Source organism: Coffea arabica, chromosome 5e (genome assembly GCF_036785885.1).
Source record: "Coffea arabica cultivar ET-39 chromosome 5e, Coffea Arabica ET-39 HiFi, whole genome shotgun sequence".
In the NCBI taxonomy this organism is placed as follows: domain Eukaryota; kingdom Viridiplantae; phylum Streptophyta; class Magnoliopsida; order Gentianales; family Rubiaceae; genus Coffea; species Coffea arabica.
In genome coordinates this window covers 2,753,444-2,776,042 of record NC_092318.1, presented here as the reverse complement: position 1 = coordinate 2,776,042, position 22,599 = coordinate 2,753,444, and the positions used below count along the sequence as shown (strand labels likewise).

The window sequence follows — 22,599 nt, the reverse complement described above, 5'->3', positions numbered from 1 at the left end:
TAAACATGCACTTATCAGTTATCTCTAATTCTTATCTTGCCATTTAAATGAGATGACAAAGCCTACCCAACTTTCAAGTGATAAGGTTAAAGAGAAAATTAATCTTCAAATTATGATGGATTTCAATTTTTTTTTTTTTTGGCAAAAGGGTAGTTGGTGATGGCTTCTAGCTCTTGCACTTGTGGAATGCGAAGTCAGAGAGTTCACATCCTCCAAATGCAAGGATACCAGACCTTTCTGTTTCTTCAAGTGCGAGGATAACCTAACTTTTTTGTTTTTTTGTGTTGTTTGTTAGCAAGAGCATGCAACTCTATCATTTTCAACATAAGTAGAATAAGAGCCGAAGGCCTCTTGTGACCTGGAATGGTTTTCGTCGTCCTCGCACGTGCCGCACATGTGAGTCACCAGCCTTTTTTTTTCTACGCGATGCTCCACACGTCTGCATATACTTCCTCTCTAGGGTTTTCTTAAATTTCCTCTGCTGCCGCCCCCTTCTCTTCTCCCCTTCTCTCTTCGCCTCACCTTTATTCTCAGAAGCTCCGTCTCCTCTACTTTATTTTCTCTTCTCCAAAACATTCGATCTCTCATTTTTTTTCCCCTTTCTCTCGATTTTGTGTTAAAACCTTCATTGCATTGAATTTTTTCACTTTTTTTAGGTTGCAACTAGAATGATTTTTAATTTCTGGACTCTTATTCTCCGTCTAAGATGGAGTTGGAAGCGCCTCACCCGAGAGTCTCTTCACTCGAAAAAGCCCATTTCCCGATTTTGACACATCTGCTCTGGAGTTCGTCTATTCTTTTACTCCGGCGACCCATAAATGCCGCCACCTTGCCCGCCTTCCACGAATTATTCCTTTTTCGTCTCGTTGCCGCCCATTCTCGTGTTCAGAGTGATTGATTGTGGTATGTTCTCCGATTACAGTTAGCATTTTGAGAATCTAACTTAGAGCTTATCCACTTCAATCTTTGAATGTTGCACCGCTAAAACCCTAGGTTTGGCACACTACCGGATTTCTGGAATTCCGGAGATCTGGTAATAATAGAATATCTTCTTCTCTCTCTCTCTCTCTCTCTGGTTGTGTTTTAATTTTTTTTGTTAACATAACAACCAAGTTGAGTTTCCCTGGCATTTCATTATGCAATACAGGTTGCTGATTTGGGTTCTTTGGAACTCTCACCAGTGGATGGCCGAACGTTGACTGATTTTATGCATACAAGAGGCCTTAGGATGCGTTCTCTTGGACAAGTTGTAAGTGGTTTTACAGTGATGTGGATTTCCCACATTGTACTAGATTCTTTTACATCAGATATGCAGTATTAGCACCATGTTTTCTGTGCATTATAACTAATTTGCCATGTATCACTTCCAGTGGTACTGAAATTGCACAGTTGAAATTCAATTGCAAAAACCTTTACCATTCACTAGAGGAGATGAGAACAATTGTTCAATTTCAACCTCTCACTGGAAAACATATTATGTTTGTATAGAAAATGGATTTTGTATAGCATCCTTGTTATAGTTATTTAAAAAACTAAGAATAATAGTTCTGTGCATTATTGTTGCACTTTAATCTTTATTTTCTAAAAAAGCTGTTTCCTGTAATATGGTATAGTTCTAATATGTACATTAAACAGTTGCTCTGAAAAAAATATGTTGATCTATGGTTGTTTCTCTAATAAAATAGGTAAAATGCTAATTAAATGTGGTAGGATATTTTTACAATTTAAATGCAGCAATGTCTCTTAGTAATGTGCATTGCCAACAAGATGCAAATGTTTGGCTTAGATTAGATGGAGGAAACATGAATACTAGCAAGATATGCTTTTTTCATTTGATTTTGTACAAATGTACTTTATCTTATTAGCATATTATGGATAGTCTGCTTTATGATAGTCTTTGGCATAAACACGCTACCTGTTTGTTCTACTTTGGTCTCATTGAGGTTCAATTGGTCTTTGGACAATATAGAGCCTGATAAATCTATTAACTAGAGAAGTCAATGCTTTAGTCTATGTCTCATTAACATTCTTTTTCTTCAATCTTCTGAACATGCAGCATCCAACTCCTGATCCTTACGTTTGCCTGGAATACGCCAGCACTAAATTCCGTACCCGTACCCACACAAGTATGTAATTCTTATTATTTCCTCTTTTTATCTTTGTTTGATTGTTTTTTCAATTACTACTAATATTCGAGCTTGTAAGAAAACTCTCCATTTTGTTGCCTAACTATTCTATTCTACTGCTACTTAATTACTCATGTAGACGGTGGAAAAAACCCTACTTTTCAAGAGAAATTCATCTTCTCCTTGATTGAAGGGCTAAGGGAGATCACTGTTGCTGTTTGGAACAGCAATACCATTACTTATGATGATTTTATCGGCAATCGAAAGTAATAATGTCTTCTTTAACTTTCTGCCTTTTGTTTTCCCTGCATTCTATTCGTTGTATTAGTTTGAGTATTTTCTTTTTATTCTATACTTTTAGATGATTTATTATTTTTTTCCAATTATTGTTAATCTATTAGGGTTCAGCTGCAGAAAGTTCTTTCTCAGGGATTTGATGATAGTTCTTGGCCACTTCAAACTAAAACCGGCAGGTATACTCTGCAAAAGATAAAAAGGGACAATTACCTACCATATTCATTCTTTTGTAGGTTAATACATACTTGAGCATTTAAACATATGGTGTGTGTGTAGGGAAAATACCTAATAGTATTTTCTGCTCCATCTTGCCATTTGGGTATTAATAAGTAGGAGAAAGATATTTTGCAAACTGAAACTGCTTTGGAGTCAAACACTTTAGAAGTCTAGAAGGTTACATTGGTTCGAGCTTTTGTGGATTAGCACATATTTTCAAAGCGACATCACATTTTTTTTCCTTTCGCTTGGTTTTATGTTAAAACCTTCATTCCATTGAATTTTTTTCACTTCTTTTTAGGTTGCAGCTGGAATAATTTTTAATTTCTGGACTCTTGTTCTCCGTCTAATATAGAGTTGGAAGTGCAGAAACATCTTCCGCCGCTTGTTTTGTTTTTTGCCCTTTTTAAGGTACTATCTTCTTTGTTCTGATGTTCTTTCCCATTTTTCTATTTCCTTTGTTCAAGCTTTTGTGGATTATCCCTTGTTCGAGCTTTTGTGGATTAGCCCATATTTTCAAAGCGACATCATCTTACAAGTTTTCCCATCCTTGATGGATAGGGGCAAACTTGATGCTTTATTATAGGTTTTGCTTATCATGCCTTGATTTTTTTGATGTAGAAAATGTTCAATTTAGCAAATTAATATGCCTTTCATCCTTTTCTTCTGCCTTTTGTTTTATTACAGGGGAAGGAATATGTATTTGTTGCAAATTCAAATAACTTGGATGCAGCTATTGATTTAAGTATCCTTGATTAGTCTGATGGCCTGACATCTGTTTCCCAATATATAATGCTTAATCACTTGATTAGTCTGATGATCCTTGTTCTTGGGGAAGAGACACCACTAGCATAAATAAGGCTCAGTATTACGATAAAGTCTGAGCCTCTTGGGGCTTGAGACCTTAAAGAGTCAAAACTCAGGAAAAATGAATGGATGAGGCACCCAGAGGGCCAGGCAGTTTTTCAAAGGGTTGTTTCCCCTTTCTGTTTTGCCAATGATTTCCAATTTTTGTTGTCTATACAGAAAGAAAATAGAAAATCACAGCCCTTTCTAAGCAGACAGATAGATACAATAGTATTATTTCTTGAACTGTGCATTTGGAAATGGAATTTGAATTGGGGACTTCATTTGATTATCTTTGAAAGTGGTTGTCGAGAAGTCATCACATTTCATGGAAACTTTTCATTGTTGATGTGATCACCTTCGACAAAGCATTTTTCTTCATCAGGGCTTTGTTGTTTAGTGAAGGTTTCTGGCTGTGATGATAGAGTTATTTTCTTGAGTTGTTGGCATAGAGTTAAATCGGGTTGGTTTCTGGCTGTGATGATAGAGTTATTTTCTTGAGTTGTTGGCATAGAGTTAAATCTGACCCGTATCTTGGCTAGGCAACCCTGATGGCATGTGATCTGAGAGGGGGTGGGCTTTCAATTAGCTCCTCCTTTCTCCCTCACATATGCAACTGGGAAATTGCAGCGATGGCGTTGTCGCCTCGTCTTTTGCCTTGTCTTGTTACAGATCTGAACCTACTCCAATACTCATATAGTGTATGATGATGGACCTTTATCATGTTCTTTATATTTTTCATGAAAGATTTCCCCTGCTTAATTCCTTAAATTCTATAACCTTTTGGTATCTCATGTTACTTTCTTTGTTTTGGTGTAAAAATGATTGCCTTCTGCACCACTATTGCAGTTTTTTAACAAAAAGTTCAACAATTCTAGAACTAAATCACTGGTATTTTTGTATTTGTGATCTACCTTTTAGGTTGCTGTAACCTTAAAAGTCCTTCGGTACTTACCCTCAATAAAGGTGAATTATTTAGAATTGCTTTGACTGTTTGGCTAAGTATGTATAATCCCCTTGGCGTTGAGATTATCAAAAAAGAAATATGACTTGTATTAACTCTCCTAAAATCTCATCTTTACAGAAAAAAGGGGAATTACAAATGACATCAATTGGTATGGCCCCTTAATCTCTTTTTAATATCCTAAGCTACTAAGGTTGCCCTATTATAAACATTTGGCATTATAATTACTTGTGCATCAATTTTTGTTCTTTTTTATGGTTTCCTTTGTCAACATATGTAGAATAAGAGCCGAAGAGCTCTTTGGTTGGGTTTTATCTTAACCGTCTTCTCACATGCCGCTCACATGAGTCACCAGCCTTTTTTTATCGCGCGATTGCTAGACGTCTACATATACTTGCAGGCGTCTACATATGATGCTTAATCACTTGCTCTAGAATACTTTTCATTGTTGATGTGATCACCTTTGACAAAGCACTTTTCTTCATCAAGGCTTTGTTGTTTAGTGAAGGTTTCAGGCTGTGATGATAGAGTTATTTTCTTGAGTTGTTGGCACAGAGTTAAATTCGACCTGTATCTTGGTCGGGCAACCCTGATGGCATGTGATCTGAGAACGGGGGGCTTCAATTAGCTCCTCCTTTCTCTTTCACATATGCAACTGGGAAACTGTAGCCATGTCTTTGGCCTCGTCTTGTTACAGATCTGAGCCTCCTTCGGTACACACACAGTGCATGATGATGATGCTTTAGCATGTTCTTTATATACTGTACCAATAATTTGATCCATGAGAATGACATGGCCTTCTTGAGAATCAAGGAAAATTTATCCTATGATTTCATGGCGTTCTGCACTTTCCTTTGCCTATGTTTTCAAGCATTGCATTCAATGTTGAAGCATGTGATTTTTTGTTCAGACATCAGCCCAATTTATGTACTATCACCTCCTCCATAAATCAGTTTCTGCAGCACGATTGGACATCATTTGTTTCTTTCTATCAGTTTTATACAAGTGGTTCTAAGGTCTGCTTGGTAAGTGCTTTCCTTTATACAATTTGCTCATAACTACATTCTTTAGTGATCTAACAAACATTTGTTTTTATTTTTTTAAATAGGCCTTTCCACAATATGCTGATATTTGACTACGTGAAGGCACAACACCAACAGTGATTTTTACAAGTGGCTATAAAACGTATTGCATTGGCATGAAACAAAGATCCTTCGACAAGAATTGGGCCACTTTTGCAGCCGAACATGTTTTTTGCCCTGGAGACATATTGCTTTTTATTCCACAATCGCTCATCTCTTTTGGTGTTATCATATTCAACAAAAAGGGCATTGAAAAACTATATTCATGGCATTTTAATTTCACTATTCATCTAACTTAGTCCATATTACCAAGTACTGCGATAGTCTTAGAGAACAAATTGTAGTTGATAAGTACTAGAACTAAACTCTTATGTCGCTTCCCATTATGTATCTTGCTCCATTCAATTAGGAGCTTTCTTTATATGAAAAGTGTTTTCATTGTATATCTTGTTCTGTTCGATTCCTTTCCTTCTTTATATGAAAAGTAGTATATGTTCCTGTTTATATTGTGCTCCTGTGTACCTCATCTACCACAAAAAAAAAAAAACCCATTCACCTAAGCTACTATAATCTCCTCCGATATTTTCCTTCCACATCATATGCTTGTCTGGGCATCTTCTCTTTCTATACCACCGCGCACCGCACGGTTTATGCCTCCTAGTTCTTACATAGTTCCCAATTGTATCGGATTCTTCAATTGCGAGGATAGCAGGCCTTCTTGTTCTTTTGTGAGCAAGAGAATGCAATTTTTTATCCTTTATCTTACACAATTCTCAATTGTATCAAACTGAATAATTCAAGTTTTTCTTTAACAAAAGTTTGCTATTTTTTGTATCAAAAGTTAGCAATCACAGATGAGACAAAGATCATTCAGAAATTCAGAATTCAATAAATTTAGCTATACCTCACATTTGCACATTGCGAGCTCATCAAGCTTGCATTTCATTATTGCGAAGAACTCTCTTGCTGAAAGCGGACATCACAATCTACCCTTTTGCATATTGGTTTTAGAATTCATCATAATCTTAGAATTTTCTCTATGGCTTAGTCAATTAGAAATAGTCCTTGTCCCTTTCAAGTTTGTTTTATATCTTCCAATAATTATAACAAGTCTAATCGCCACTTTAAGTTTGTTAGTTTTTAGTAGAACATTGGATATGGGTACCAACACAATGGTTAAAAGCAATTTTGTCCCTCTTCAACCAATTAAATACGTTTTTTCTTTTAAAAAATTATTCTAGCAAGGGAATGTGGGATTTAAGAAGTAGGAAGGGATAAGAAAGATTTGAACCTAAGACCATTTGAGCCTAATGTCGCATCCCATTTTTGAAATAAAAAGAAAAGCGTTAAAAATATGAGTTTTTGATTTTAGAAAATAAAGAAAAATGGCCTAAAATGGGATTTAGAAAATGCGACGGTTTGGACTTGAAATGATAGTCTAAGAAGGGTTTTTAAAAAAGAGAGTCATCACTTAGTATCGAATTTAGGTGCAGCAAGTCATTAAAAAAAAAAGTTTAAAAAGTGAAAGTTAATGAAACACTTTTAGATAATTCCAGATCTTTGAAAAAGAGTGAAAAAGGTTTGATAGTCACGGTTGTAGAAAGGGAAGATAGAGATTCAATCGATTTGAATCTACGACACCTTTTCAACTTAGTCAAAACTAGTTGCGAGATATAGTCAACATTTTCCTAATCTAACCTTTTAAAATTATCACATTTGGATGTTTTGATATGGATGCAAACCTAAAACTAAAGAATATCGAGAGAGACAAAATGTCTTTTCAAGATTTAATTGGTACCAATTGCATTAATTGTGAAACTCAAAAATGAGCCCTTGAAGAGGTCATGAAAATGCAAAAATGAGACTCAAAAAAAAAAAAATTATGACCTAAAAGAGAGGAATGCAACATAACGGGTATGGAAAACTAAAACTCATGGCACAATTTTCTGTCTTATAAAGGGGTAATAGCATGTTAAGGTTAAAAAGCCATACTCTCCCACATATTCAAAAATGACTTTTCTAATCCGGACAAAAAATGAACAAACCTGCTTTTTGATTTCCTATGTGAAATACAAGTTTAAATGATATAGTTTATGCATATAGGGATAAGGGACTAATATAAGAAAACATGTCATGCAAATGAGGAAAAATAGCCTAAAATAAAAAAAAAATGCATGAAATGCAATAAATGTAACACAAAGTATGAATCTAGCATATGGATCACCTAAGGATCTAGTATTAGACTAGTCTATTTCTACAAGTCCCCACTAGTGTTGGAGTAGCGAGGAATCGGAGAGAAAATCCACAACTACCATTGGACTAATGCAATAATATCATGCACTCATTATTTATTAATAATAAAGTATATAGAGTATAATCAAAACAATAACACGTAGAGCACATAGCACATAAGCATAATATTTAGATGCAAAACTCTAAAAAAAAGTGAATAAAACATATAAGCACATAAACACACAAGCACACATGACCTAACTATTACATTGGGTTCCTAACTATAATCTAAAAAGGGAAATATAAGATAATAAACCTATCTAATTTATCTATTATATTTGCCTATCCAATTATATTTCTTGTAAAAATAAAACCTATCTATTATATTGCCTATCTAATTACATTTCTTGCACAAAAAGATCTAACCTATCTATCACATCTTGGATATTCAAGTACCATCCAAACAATTGGATGCAGGTGGAGCTTAGGGGGCAAGGCTTCTGTTTCTCTAACTCTTTTACACTGTCGTGATTTCCTAATAAAATTAGGGGCTGGCATCCCCACCCGGTGAGCGGGCGTTGCTAAAAAAAAAAAAAAAAAAAGTACCATCCAAACAATTATAAAACTTGAATTAAATAAACATAGAAATGGATAAAAGTTTAAAGTAAATAAATAAGTAAAAAAAACTACATAAAACACATGAACACATAGGAGCACATAATAGAAATTTAAAGGATAATAAGGGTACCTCTCTTTTGAAGTAACGGCTAAATTAGGTAAGATAGTTATCTATTACTCAAAAATAACAAATGCATCAAGGTACTAATATAATTGATAATTAATTATTAGAGATAAAAAAACTTAATTCCATTAAAAAGAAGCTCACTAATGTTATAAAACAAATAATAAACTAACATACCAAGCATGAACAAAGATTCTTAAGGCCTAAAATGAGAAAAATAAAAGTTGTGCGGGCAAAAATATAAATTTTAAGAATCTAAGGGCCAAAATGAAAATTCTGCAAAAATCAATTTTTACTGCCCTATTTTTCATAATCCACTCAAAACTAGACTAATTCAATCACTAAAAATAATTTTAAGCCATCAAATTAAAAAACTATTTGCATTAGTTTCTAAAGTTACTGAATTCAAAGTCTAAACTTAACAAGTTTATTTACCCTAATTATACTTGAAAGCGAGAATTAATACACCCAAAACATGCATGAAACATCACAAAGAGGGATCAAGACTCTAAAAAAGAAATTTATCCATTTTCACAAATTTTGGGCCTTAGCATAGTTATGCAAAACTATGGGTCAAAATGCAAATACATCTTGTAGATTTAGATAAAAATCAGCGAATGCAATGACGCATCAAAATTTTCAGAAAAATTAAAGAATGTCTAAAACACATAAAATGTCTTAAATAACATATTAAAAAAATTAAAAAAAATAGAAAACAAAATCTTGGTCCGTATTCTTTAACCCAATCTTTAACAAAACAAATTTGGACGAGGGCTAAATCTCTTGCCCAAACAGGAAGACCTAAGTAACTTGGGAAGAATGCATCTAGTCTAAGTGAAATGGAACAACAAGCCCAACCCAAAACAATTCAGACTTAAATCTAACAACTTTGCTCTATTCAAACTAACCAAACCCACTTTTTGCATTATGATCAATTTTGCAACAGAAATGAGGTAAAACAATAAATAAGCCCAACATAAAAATGCTCATTAGCCCCATGCCACAGTCTAAAGCCAACCCAACCAATATAATAGACCTATTTCCGTCATAAAATGAAACAAAACAAAACCCAATAAAACAGAAACAAAACATACGAAACGAAATGGGAAACAGAAACGTAACAAACTCAATTCAAACATGAGTTTGCGAAACTTCATCAAGAGCTCCGGCCAGATGGCCGTAGTCTTCCCCGGAAAAAAAAATTCAAAGACTTTTAACATTAAATTTTGACATGAACATGATCCTTACAACATCATGGAGTATCTAAAACATCAAACAAGATCCAAATCAACACAAAACCAATCAAAATTAAATTTAAAGTCCAAGAACAAACCCCAAACTTCACAACATATCCCACATCAAACTTCTAGGCAAAACCCTCATGCAAGTCATGTTTCATGTCTAGAACTCCATCCAAATGTATAAACAAGAAATACACAGATTTTACTGATGCTCAAGGGCTAAAATATTAAAAAAAAATTTAGATCATAACTATCCAAAAGAGTTTTCATCATCCCTGGTCCTTAAAGTGACAAAACATGAAAAGGAAACCTCCCAAGATGCATCCAAATGGAAAAAGATATAAAGACCAAAGTTTGAGAGCTTCTACCTAGATGTACTAGTAAAAAAATGGTGCCAAAATGAACGAATCATGAAGCTAAGAAAAAGCTGAATCCAAGCCTCCAACGTAGGCACCAGGGCTGATTTTCCCCCAAATTTGATGTCAAATTTATGAGTTTATAGCTATCTTCTTAGGAAATTTTCAACACAAAAGTTCTTCTACTACATTTATGGGGTATGTAGGAAAAACAATCTCTCAAAATAGAGCTTAAAAAAAGAGAAAAGGTGTTCAAACAGGATTGGTTGGTCAGCTCTATTTTTGTGGTTTGCTGGATTAAAAATTTCTCTCTTTTCCTTTGCTTCTCTCTCCAGCAGCTGAAACCAGCAAACTCCTATTTCTCCGCCGTAAAACTCTCTAAAGATGGTATTTATATGAACCCATGTTAAGAAACAAAACCCTAAAACCTATAAATGATGGTTAGAATGAAGAATGGGATGATGCGTTCCTTTTTCCTTCCTTTGATGAATTTTTGTTAAGTTTAAAGGATAAGATTCGATATGGGGAGTTGCCTTTGTACCAACAAAACTTGGGAAAAAAAGAAAGAATGAAAAAAAAGCGAAAAAAGAAAGAAAAATCAAGAAGAAAATGCCATAATGTTTCCAGTACATGCTTCGTATTGGTTTGCGAAATGGAGGGGAAATGGCGCGTGCAAGGCTCCAGCAATTTTTCTTTTTTTTGGAAAGAAGAGAAATGTGTCAATTGGGCGTTGTTCCTTTAGGCTTTCCTTCTTTTCTTTATTTTCTTTTACATGGGTTTTTCGCTTGTGCTTTATTTGGGTTTTGAGTGGGTTTTTTTTTGGGGTTTAGGAATTGGGTTTGGGGTTCAAAGAAAAAATGAGTTATTTCCTTGATTTTTTTTTCTTTATTGCACAAACCTACAAAACAAAACTAAAATGATTACTTAAGTAATTTTTATTGAAAATAAGCAAAAATAAAATAAAGATAATAGTAAACTTAAGATCAAGAAAAATATGGTGTCTACACCCTGACCCTACGTTTTGAGATCTTAATCTTAATCACTAGAATGAGATCTCAATGTTAGCTACCAAAATAAGATCTCCTTGACAAGCAATTAAATATTTTGTTTTTAATTTTTTCCAACAAGGAAAGGGTGGGACATAATAAATGGTGAGGGACAGAGGAATTAGAAGCTAGGTGGTCAGTACCTCTAATACGTGAAATCTCAAGCTTAGCTACTAAATCAATCTTAACCATTAGACAATTCATCATTGGGAAGCAATTAAATACTTAACTAGCTTATATGTCAAATTTTACCATTCTTGCTAGTGTCACTTTATTTCATAAAATTGAAGGTCATACTGTCTTTTTTTTTCTAAATTTGTTTTTTTTTAATAGAGAAAAGGTGTGATTTTGAGAAACAGAAAGGGACAGAGGCATTGATGAATTTTCAATTTTATGATGAACTTTGAAATTTTTCTACAAAAGGGGCATTTTAAATATGGAATTCTGTCAAGAGGATTTTTGCATTTGTCAAATGCGAACTCGGTGAGTTCACATCTGACAAATGCGATGTCTTACTAAATTTTTCAGACTCACAAAATCCAATAAAAAAAAGCGAGGTCTAACCTCGCATTCCACAAATGCAAGGTCACCTACATGCAAGTTTTATATTATATATCTTCTTTCAATCACTGTTACAAGATTGAAGTAACATAAAAAAATTTCAAAATGCGAAAGTCTAATGTAGTTTATTTTTTTATTTTTATTTATTTCAATACGAGTGCTGCAAATTGGTTTTTCCTTTAGTTTATAGATAGCACCAAAGAAATTGAAGATCAAGAACTTGAACAATGTAAATTATTTTTCTTTTTCATCATCCATTTAAATCCAAGCTTCATAATAGGTTCATCCTTTATAGATAGAAACAAAGAAATGAAGAAATACAGCATTCGTTCGATCAGATTCCAACATACTATTTTCTTGTACTATCATATGAGGAATCGAAGACAATCCATTCAAGCATTATGTAAACTCCAAAAATCTATGTTTCATCTCTTCATTAGGCAAACATATTACAGTCAAACAATAACTAGAACTTAGCACGTACAGTTGAAAGCAATACAGTTATATAAATTAGTATTACGAGAAGGGTGAAAAACTATCTCTGTGCGGCTAGGGTTTCTCTCCTAGAACTCCATCTTCTTGCCGTTGGTGCCTTGCATGGCGGCCCTTCAGCCTTCGGCTGAGGGACAAGGAACATCCCCTTCCGCAAGGAAGTCATTCTCACAGTTGTTCTCCCAGCCTTCGTCATCACCGATACAGCTACGGCCTGTGACAACATACAAAGATGAGGCTGCCGTCATATTTTCCAAGGAGGATGCAGACAGGTTGGCAGCACCGTTTCGCTGGGCTTTGGTGGGGAAGTTTTCGCATGGTCGGCCAACATTGGAGGACATCCGGAAGTTCTTTGCTTCACCGAATTTGAGAGACCATGTTTCGGTTGGTTTGATGGACTATCGCCATATGCTTATCAAGTGCACGGCTGAGATGGATTTCAATAGACTATGGACACGAGGGATTTGGCAATTAGGTAGATTTCCAATGCGTGTGTTTCGCTGGACAAGGGATTTCCATGTTCAGAAGGAATCATCTCTGGCTCCAGTTTGGGTGACCTTACCAGCTTTGCCGATACACTATTTTGATAAACACTCATTATTTTCCATCCTTTCTCCAGTTGGGAAGCCATTGTTCTTGAATGCGGCAACGTCGGCAGGCACACGGCCAAGTGTGGCCAGGGTATGTGTGGAAGTGGATTTGGTGAAGCCAATCCGCTCGCGGGTTTGGGTGGCAGTGGAGGGTGAGACTGGATTTTGGCAGCAGATCGTCATTGATGATTTGTCTTCGTATTGCTCAAAGTGTTGGCGGTTGGGACATTCTGTTGGTGATTGCAAAAGGAACGCTGAGGAATTTGCTGCTTCTCGGGTACCCAAACGACATACGGTGGCGTCACATGCTACCCATGCTACCGCTGCCGCTAAGACGAAGGTGGAGGTCTCTGCAAAGGAGACCCATGCACCTTCAAACTTACCGAAGGGGGGTTCTGTTAGCTGCGACGGAGGAAGCAGGGATGTGTCAAGAGCTTAAGCTTGAAGGGGAATTGCAGCAAAAACCTGCTGGTGCGGTGGAGTGTGCTGCTCAACCTGCTGGTACGGCTCAACTTGCGGGTGCTGGTGCGGCTCATCCTGTCGCACACTTCGCGGAGGAATTGCATCAGATTGGGGCGGCGGAGTGTGTGGCTCATGGTGCACGACAGGGAGCTGGGCAGCCTGTTGCCATGGGCAGCACTGCGAGTGCAAGTGCTGGGTCAGATGTCCTGGTGTGTGGGGTGAAGGGTGCTGTAGATGGGAGTCTAAACCTTGAGCTTGACAAGGCGCCAGAACAGGGAATTGGGCAGCAGCTATTGCAACCTGTACAGTGGGAGATTGGTGATGGGCAGCCTGCTCAACTCCCGGATAACAGCATGGACAGAATTGATGGGCATGGTTCGTAGCTTGATAGGGAGGATGGTGTGGCGGAGGGGGAGATTGCGGAGGTGTATGTTGAGCTGCCTCTCGTGGCGGGCAACTTATCTCCGCGGATGATTGTGAGATAGGCAAATATAGCGGAGTCATCGGTCCAGGCTTTAAACATAGATAAGGTCATTAATGGTGTGCAAGGCATCAAGCAAGGGCGAGGGAAAGGTGTCCGTGCGCGCTTCCCTTCTGATAGACAGTTGCGGTCTGCAACACCAACCTATAACTCCTTTCGGGTTTTGCCTTATAATTAACGCAATTTTCTGAAATATTCGAGAGGTTTCCAAATTCCCAAATCTTAGAAGACTGATAAAATTAATACGGATGTATGGGGTTAAGTTTGTTGTTATTTGTGAGCCTAAAACTGACGTGTCTAAAATTGATTTCATTCGTATGCGTCTAGCATTTGATTCAGTTATTACAAATTTGTCGGACGACATTTGGGTTTGTTATTGTGCTCCTTTCAGTTGCTCAGTTGTAGGTAACTCAAGTCAACATATTTCCCTATCTATTCAGCATCCCTTGCTTCCTGGTCCTGTTATCTTCTCATTTGTTCATGCCAAATGTTCTTTGGACGAGCAAAGAGAACTATGGCAGAATCTTCTGGCTGACAATCCTAGATCCCTTCCATGGTGTATTGGAGGGGACTTTAATGTCATTATGGCCCCCCATGAAAAGCTTGGAGAGCGACCGATTGGTGTTCAGGAGGGGGTAGAGCTTATGTCTTTTATGGAGGCGACTGGCATTTTTGACGTGGATTTTTCAGGAGCCAACTTTACGTGGTGCAGCAATAGGAGGGGCAGAGCTAGAATTTGGAAGCGATTGGATAGAGTGCTAATCAATGGGGAGTGCGCTGAGGTTTCTTCCAACGTATCTGTTGAGCATTTAGCAAGACATCCGTCAGATCATGCACTTCTACGGATATCTTTTGCTACTCGTTTAGACAACAAACCGAGGCCGTTTCAGTTCTTGAATGTTTGGACGTCTAAGACAGACTTGTTGGAAGTAATTAGAGGAGCTTGGGATAGGCCGGTGAATGGAGCCCCATTACGTGTCTTGTGCTTAAAACTAATGGTGACAAGAAGGGCTATCCAAGAGTGGAACAAGCACATTTTTGGCAATATTTTTGATGCGGTTCGGGTGGCAAAAGCTGAGGTTCGCAGGGTAGAAATAGAGGTGAAGGGCAATGACTCTGAGGTGGCGCAAGCTAGACTTCATAAGGCCCAGGCAGACCTAAGCCAGGCACTACTCATTGAGGAGCAATTTTGGAGTCAAAAAGCCCGAGTGAGGTGGCTCCATAGTGGGGATCGGAATTCCAAGTTTTTTCATACGGTGGTGAAGCAAAGAAGGGTTCAGAGCGCCATCCATCAGATTAATGATTCGTAAGGTTCCTGGGTGGAGAAGGATGAGGACATAGCAAACGAAGCGATTGCATTCTTCTCAGACTTATTTTCTGAACCTATTGGTCCTGTACTGGATATGCTGCCCTTGATTCCCCCTTTGATCACGGAGAAGGAGAATAAGACCTTGGAGGAAGTCCCATCCATAGAGGAGGTTCGTCGAGTGGTCTTTGCAATGGACGGAGAGAGTGCTCCGGGACCGGATGGATTAATGGGTAAGTTCTTCACGTTCTCTTGGGATGTCATTGCTCAAGATGTCTATAATGTGGTACTGAGCTTTTTCTGTAGGGTTGAGTTGCCTAAATTTATTACCTTCACTTCCATTGTACTTATCCCTAAAGTGCCAAATCCCTAGGATTTCTCGATGTTTAGGCCGATTAGTCTTTGTAATTTTTTTAATAAGCTGCTATCCAGAATTTTGGCCGACAAGTTGTTATCGATTTTGCCAAATATTATCTCTCCCCAGCAGACAGGTTTTGTTAAGAGGCGAAATATCACGAAAAACTATCTGCTGGCCCAAGAAGTGCTGTCGGGTATTGGCAAGCCCTCGAGAACAGGTAATGTCGCGCTAAAATTAGACATGTTTAAGGCATACGATAGGGTGTCCTGGCTTCATATTGTTAGTGTGTTACGGTGGTTTGGATTTGGAGAGCAATTCATTGACAGGGTTTGGCGCTTGCTTTCTAATGTGTGGTTCTCAGTCCTAGTCAATGGTGCGTCGCATGGTTTTTTTAATCGGCTAGGGGACTTCGGCAGGGGGATCCTTTATCCCCGGCATTATTTGTCATCGGAGCTGAGGTGCTGTCATAGGGTTTGAATAACCTTACGCTACAATCCGATTTTGTGGGATTTCGTGTTCCACACGGGTGTCCTCCTATCACTCATTTGGCTTTTGCTGATGATGTAATCATCTTTGCGAATGGCTCGTCTAACTCATTGAAGCATATTATGCGGGTGCTGGAGTTATATCATCAATCCTCGGGGCAGTTGGTTAACGCTCAAAAGAGTGGATATTTAGTTCATCCGTCACTGCCTCCGTCTCGACGAAGGATGATTGAGCGGATCACGTAGTTTGCCAGGCAGTCTTTTCCATTTCGCTACTTGGGGTCTCCCTGTACCTAGGTCGGTGTAAATCTTTGTATTTTGGGGCAGTAAGCCAAGCTATCTTGGGAAGGGTGTTGTCGTGGAAGTCAAGGTTTCTCTCTCCAGGCGAGAAATTGATCCTTATCAAGCATGTCCTTGCCTCTGTTCCCGTCCATTTGCTCTAAGCTGTTGTGGTGCCTAGCTCGGTATTCACGATGATAGAAAAGGTGTGTGCTAATTTTCTACGGGGATCAATGGCTGAGAAAACAAAGTTCCATTGGATACGATGGTCTCAACTGTGCTACCCGATGGAAAAGGGTGGGGCAAGATTTCGAAGACTCCAAGATGTCTACAGAGCCTTTTCGTGCAAGTTATGGTGGAGGTTTCGGACTGGAGATTCACTTTGGGTGACTCTTATGCACACTAAATACTGTAGGGAAGAGCATCCTTGTCAAGTGCCGCTCAGTTTATCTGCTACGGCTATTTGGAGACGAATGTGAAATGTTAGTCGACAGGTGGAGCTGTCAATGTTATGGCAAGTTAATGGGGGCTCCTGTCACTTCTGGTACGATTGGATAGGCAGTGGTGCTTTATTTCTCAGATCGCCAGTCATCCCGGACCTCACTTTTGGGGACTTTGTCACAAATGGAAACTGGAATATCCAGTTGCTATCTCAGGCCTTACCACTGGGCATCATCTCCTCAATCTTACAGCAACCGATACCTCAAGGTAGTCGTGTAGATAAGGCTGTGTAGATGCCGACAACATCTGGGAAATTCACGCTAGCGTCGAATTTTGGTGAGGTTCGTCAAGCCCGCTACACTTCTGCTGTTTTATCACAGGTATGGCACCCTCAGATACCATTGAAGGTGTCCTTCTTCATGTTACGGCTATTGATAGGAAGGCTGCCAATGGCGCATACGCTATGTCAGATTGGTTTTCAAATGCCGTCGAAGTGTCTTTGTTGTCGGAGCCCATCTTGTGAATCTATTGAACATGTGTTTGCGTTGGGACAGGTCGCCATGGAGGTCTGGGGATATTTTGGGGGTGTGTGTGGAGTGACTGGTACAGGGTCCTTACTGCGCGCTCGAATGGGTGCGTGGTGGTTTGTTGGGCAGAAAGCGGCGAGGAGGCGTTTTTTGTTCACAACTCTCCCTAGTCTCATTTGCTGGCATATCTGGAAGGCTAGGAATAAAGCCGTTTTTGAAGGCAAACCAATGCAGTCGGCAGTTATTGTTCAGGCAGTATTCGGGGAAGTTAAGATGCTGGTTGAGATTCAGTTTAAGGGTAAGGTTGGGGTCCATACATTTCAACAGTTATATGATTGGTACTCTCATCCAGCTCGCGCGTTTGTATTCCAGTTGATACTTTGGATAGTGCCGGAGGTCGGGATGCTAACGCTGAATACGGACGGGTGCTCAAAAGGCAATCCGGGTCCGGGCGGTGGTGCTGGAGTCCTGCGTGATTCATCAGGAAGCCCTCAATTTGCTTTTTCGGCTTTTTTGGGGGATACATCCAGTTTATGTGCGGAGACTATGGCCCTTTTGCTTGGGCTTCGCGAATGTGCTCAGAGGTAGTTTGGTAATGTGAGCATCCAGTTAGATTCCTTGGTCTTGGTGGGGATTCTGCGGAAGCAATTTCAGCGTCCTTGGCATATCCGGAGGGAGGTGTGGCAGATTTGGCAGTTGCTGGGTGAGTCCCCTCGGATAGTTCATTACTACAAGGAGGCGAACAAGGTTGCGGATATTTTATCTAATATGGGAGTTGCTTACCCTGAGCAGCAGGTTAGGGTTTATGATTGATAGGGATATAATTATGCATTTTATTTGTGGTTATTTGGTCTTAATTTTGGCAGTTTATTATGCAAAGTATTGAATTTCTGTTCATAATGGGTATTTGTGTTACTTATAGGCAATTGGTGTTAAAAGTGATAAAAAGGGCAAATTCCAGAAGACTGTGCCTTCTCTGGCGTGCCCACGCCAGACAACGCAGAGTTGCGTGAAAAAGCCGGATTGCGGGTCTTATTCCTGGGGCCACCGCCTTTCCTTGGAGCCATACTTTAAACTTACGTGGGATTAGGAAATAGAATTGGAAGATGACTTTTGGTAACAATCCAATGGGGGAAAAGGAAGCAAATTTTTTGAAGAAACCCACCTATTATTTCGGCTAGCAAAAAGGAAACGGCGGCGCAAACAATAAAAAGAAGACAACAATAGACTAGGGAGGGATCTTCGTCTTGGACTTTTTTTTTCTCTGTTTTGCTTTATCATTCCTGTGGCCTTTTCACTGCGTCTTTCATTCAGCAAAAACTCCATGAAAACTCCGAATTGCTTCATCGTTATGTGGCAAGGCTAATTTCTTTTATTTAGTTGAGGAATAAATCAAGGATCGGGGCACCATAACTGTGAGATCGTTTTAATTGTTTATTTTTAATTTATATGTTCATGGGTATTTGATTATTCTCTATTTTTTTCCTGAGTTATTTTTGTTTAGATTTATTGGATAATTAGGCCTGTTACTCGATTGTCTAAATAATTGATAGCCAATTAGGATGTTGGCGCGTCGCCTTTAAGCATCTCGATTAGTGGCAAACGAGACAATTGCACCGCCTCGCAAGCGGTCTAATTTGGATCGTGGGGATAATTAATCTAGCCTAAATAAATTCGCATGTGTGTTTGTCATCTAGAATTGGGTCTTTCTAATTCCTAATGCTGTGGCTACATTAAATCCTGTGAGCGTTTCTGGGGTTGTCTAGTCACAAGAGGGTAGTTTATGAGCGTCTCTTGACTACCATAAAATTAAGAAAAGATTGGTGGTTGGGCGCGTCGCTTGACCACTATAACCAGTTTATTCGTGAGTATATGAATTGTCCCTTGTATCTGTGATCAGTTGTGTGTTTCGATGCCAAGATTAATTCCTTGACTAGGTTGTTTTAATTAATTTTTATTTGTGTAATTTGGTTCCTGCTATCTTACTCAACTTTGAATTTCCATTTTTATTCCTTTTTAATTAGTTGGTACTATTGCTAAAAATTCCCCCCCCATTTTCCTTTGTGATTTGCCTACCTGTTCCCTGAGGAGACGACCCTACTTGCCCTGTTTACAAATTAAATTTGAGATTGTGTTGGTTGGCAACTAGGCTGTTATTTTTAACTTTATTTTTGGAGGTTTGACACCCACCAAATTTTGGCGCCGTTGCCGGGGAACTGGTGTTTTAAGTGACTTATTGCACAGATTTTAGTTTTTATTTTTATTTATTTTTTTCTTTTTTATTTTATGCCTCGATCTTCTCGTACAGGAGAATTAGAATTTGATCCAGAGATCGAGAAGACTGCAAGAACGTTGACTAAGGAGGCAAAGTTGCGTAAACAACAAGATTCAACGTCACCTTCAGAATCTGAGCAAGAGTTTATTTCCAGTGATTCATCAAGTGAATCTGAAGAAAACAAAGTGCATATTCCCCGAGTAGCAATGGCAGCCCCAAAAACTTTGAGGGAGTTGGCAACTCCTAACGTGAACTAACAGCCATTATGCATTACATTTCCTAACACGGAAGAGGCATTTGAGTTTAAGTCTGGTTTTATTCACTTACTTCCTACTTTTCGTGGTAGTGAAGACCCACATAAACACTTGAAAGAATTTCATGTGGTGTGCTCCACAATGAGACTTCAAGGAGTCACTGAGGACCACATCAAGTTAAGAGCCTTCCCTTTCTCTTTGGCAGATAAGGCTAAAGATTGGTTATTTTACCTGCCATCAGGATCCATCACTACGTGGGAAGAATTAAAGAGAAGATTCCTCGAGAAATTTTTTCCTGCCTCTAGAGCCGCCAATATAAGGAAAAAAATATGTGGAGTTAGGCAGGCGAATGTGGAAACTCTATATGAGTACTGGGAGCGCTTTAAACAACTGTGTGCCAGTTGCCCACATCATCAAATCCCGGACCAGCTCTTAATACAATATTTCTACGAGGGATTATCACCCATGGATAGGAGCATGTTAGATGCAGCCAGTGGCGGCGCTCTAGTGAACAAGACCACAGACGAAGCCACGTTATTGATCTCCACCATGGCTGAAAATTCCCAACAATTTGGAGTGAGAGCTGATGGAGCAATAAGAAGGGTCAATGAAGTGAATCACTCTGCCTTAGAGGGTAAACTATCTGAGCTTACCTCTCTGGTGCGTCAAATGGCAAGGGGGCAATTACAATCTGTGAAGACTTGTGGTATCTGTGCTGCTCCCGGACACATGACTGACATGTGCCCAACTCTCCAGGAGGATTCACCTGAACAAGCCAACATAGTGGGAGATTTTTCTGGACCACCTCCACGAAGAAATGATCCTTTTGCACCCAATTACAACCCAGGGTGGCGAAATCATCCTAATTTTAGCTATGCTTCAAAATCCCTTGGTTTTCAACAACATTTCCAACCACGGGCACCAGTGCAACAACCATCCACTTCCAATTCAAACATGTCTCTTGAAGATATGGTGAAGTCACTGGCCCAAAGCACGAGTCAATTACAGCAAGAGGCTCAAAGATCTCAACAGGAATCTCACAGATTTCAACAAGAGACTCGTGCTAGTATTAGGAATTTGGAAGCACAAATGTCCCAATTGGCAACTTCCATGAGCAACCTGGAAAATAGCAATAGAGGGAAATTACCATCTCAAGTAATTCCTAATCCCAAGGAGAATGCTAGTGCAATGCAATTACGGAGTGGCAAGGAGGTACAGTCTCCTAAGCGTGCCCACACCAGAGAAGAAGACGTGCCCAGGAAGGTGGAAGAGGAAGAAGAGAAACAATCCTCTGAAATCTCAAAGAAAGTTGACATTCCTCCTCCTTTTCCTAGCAGGTTTACAAAAGCTAAAAAGGAAGAATCTGAAAAAGAGATTTTGGACACCTTCAGGAAAGTGGAGATCAATATTCCTCTGCTGGATGCTATTAGGCAATTGCCTAAATATGCTAAATTTTTGAAGGGCTTATGCACTAATCGCAATAAGTTAAGTCTGGATGACAACGTGATGGTGGGGGAGAATGTCTCAGCGATGTTTCAAAGGAAGTTGCCCCAGAAATGCAAAGATCCAGGTATGTTTACTATATCATGCATAATTGGCAATCAAAGAATTGAAAAAAACATGCTTGACTTAGGTGCTTCAATAAATGTCATGCCTCTTTCAATTTTTAAAGTTTTGAATTTAGGACCCCTCAAAGAAACTAAGGTAATCATTCAACTAGCAGATAGGTCTAATGTCTACTTTGAGTGCCTAGTTGAAGATATTCTAGTAAAGGTCAATGAATTCATTTTTCCTGTGAATTTTTACATTGTTGATATGAATGATGAATACTCTACTAATTCAGCAGTGATTCTTTTGGGTAGACCCTTCATGAGTACAGCAAGGACTAAAATAGATGTACATGAAGGAACTTTATCTGTGGAATTTGATGGAGAGAAGGTCACTTTCAATATTTTTGATGCAATGAAGCATCCTGTAGATACTGAGTCTGTAAATTTTGTTGGCATGACTAACACCATTGTGCAAGAGAATTTTGAACAGAATTTCATGGGGGACAAGTTGGACTTTGTCTTACAACAAGGCAAGACCAATTTGGAAGTGGACGACATGGAGGAGGAGGAAGTCAAAGGAGCTATCATGTCCTTACATTCACTACATCCGCTTCCAAGCAGGTTTGAAAATTCTTTTCTACCATTACCCACTTCTAATGAAAGAATTCTACCTTCTGTTCAACAGGCACCTAATGTGGAATTGAAGGAACTGCCCGAGCATTTGAAATATACTTACTTGGGTGATAACAAGACTTTGTCTGTAATCATTGCCAATGATTTAACTGCGTTGCAAGAAGAGAGGCTCTTACGGGTCTTACGGGAATTTAAACCAGCAATTGGATGGACGTTAGCAGACATCAAAGGCATCAATCCATCCATTTGCATGCATCACATCCTTTTGGAGTCGGACGCAAAACCCGTGAGAGAGCATCAACGCAAGCTCAATCCCGCAATGAAGGAGGTGGTGATGAAAGAGATTCTCAAGCTCTTAGAATTAGGAATTATTTTTCCTATCTCTGATAGCCAGTGGGTAAGTCCAGTCCATGTTGTTCCCAAGAACACTGGAATCACATTGGTGAAAAATGAAAAGAATTAGTTAGTGCCAATGAGATTGCAAAATGAGTGGAGAATGTGCATTGACTTTAGGAAGTTAAATGCCGCAACTAGGAAAGACCACTTTTCACTCCCATTTATTGATGAAATGCTTGAGAGGTTGGCAGGTAAGTGTTTCTTTTGCTTTTTAGATGGTTACTCTGGATATTATCAAATTATTGTTGCTCAAGAGGACCAACATAAAACCACTTTTACCTGCCCTTTTGGAACTTTTGCATATCGCCGTATGCCTTTTGGTTTGTGTAATGCTCCTGGAACATTTCAAAGATGCATGATG

The 22,599-nt window shown here is 38.8% G+C and overlaps 3 protein-coding genes, 1 long non-coding RNA gene and 1 other non-coding gene across 5 annotated transcripts; 4 read left to right on the top strand and 1 right to left on the bottom strand.

Annotated features, from left to right (window-relative positions):
* The first annotated feature begins 621 nt into the window (after positions 1 to 621).
* Positions 622 to 3,022, top strand: LOC140006180 (elicitor-responsive protein 1-like). Its single transcript, XM_072048101.1, has 6 exons — positions 622 to 903; positions 1,148 to 1,249; positions 2,057 to 2,126; positions 2,266 to 2,392; positions 2,528 to 2,599; positions 2,941 to 3,022. The coding sequence occupies exons 2-6, from the start codon at positions 1,208 to 1,210 to the stop codon at positions 2,954 to 2,956; spliced, it is 327 nt and encodes a 108-aa protein (XP_071904202.1). The 5' UTR covers positions 622 to 903; positions 1,148 to 1,207; the 3' UTR covers positions 2,957 to 3,022.
* Positions 3,023 to 5,041: 2,019 nt separating this feature from the next.
* LOC140006179 (uncharacterized) lies at positions 5,042 to 5,974 on the top strand. Its single transcript, XR_011813815.1, has 2 exons — positions 5,042 to 5,474; positions 5,558 to 5,974. It is a non-coding gene; the product is annotated as an uncharacterized lncRNA (long non-coding RNA).
* An 8,008-nt stretch (positions 5,975 to 13,982) lies between these two features.
* On the top strand, positions 13,983 to 16,896 carry LOC113722624 (uncharacterized). Its single transcript, XM_072049476.1, has 4 exons — positions 13,983 to 14,942; positions 15,063 to 15,326; positions 16,578 to 16,644; positions 16,721 to 16,896. The coding sequence occupies exons 1-4, from the start codon at positions 13,983 to 13,985 to the stop codon at positions 16,894 to 16,896; spliced, it is 1,467 nt and encodes a 488-aa protein (XP_071905577.1).
* Positions 16,897 to 19,800: 2,904 nt separating this feature from the next.
* On the top strand, positions 19,801 to 22,305 carry LOC140006821 (uncharacterized). The gene has a single exon (XM_072049475.1). The coding sequence runs from the start codon at positions 19,801 to 19,803 to the stop codon at positions 22,303 to 22,305; it is 2,505 nt and encodes an 834-aa protein (XP_071905576.1).
* LOC140007125 (small nucleolar RNA R71) lies at positions 19,972 to 20,078 on the bottom strand. Its single transcript, XR_011814682.1, has one exon. It is a non-coding gene; the product is annotated as a small nucleolar RNA R71 (small nucleolar RNA).
* Positions 22,306 to 22,599: the final 294 nt, after the last annotated feature.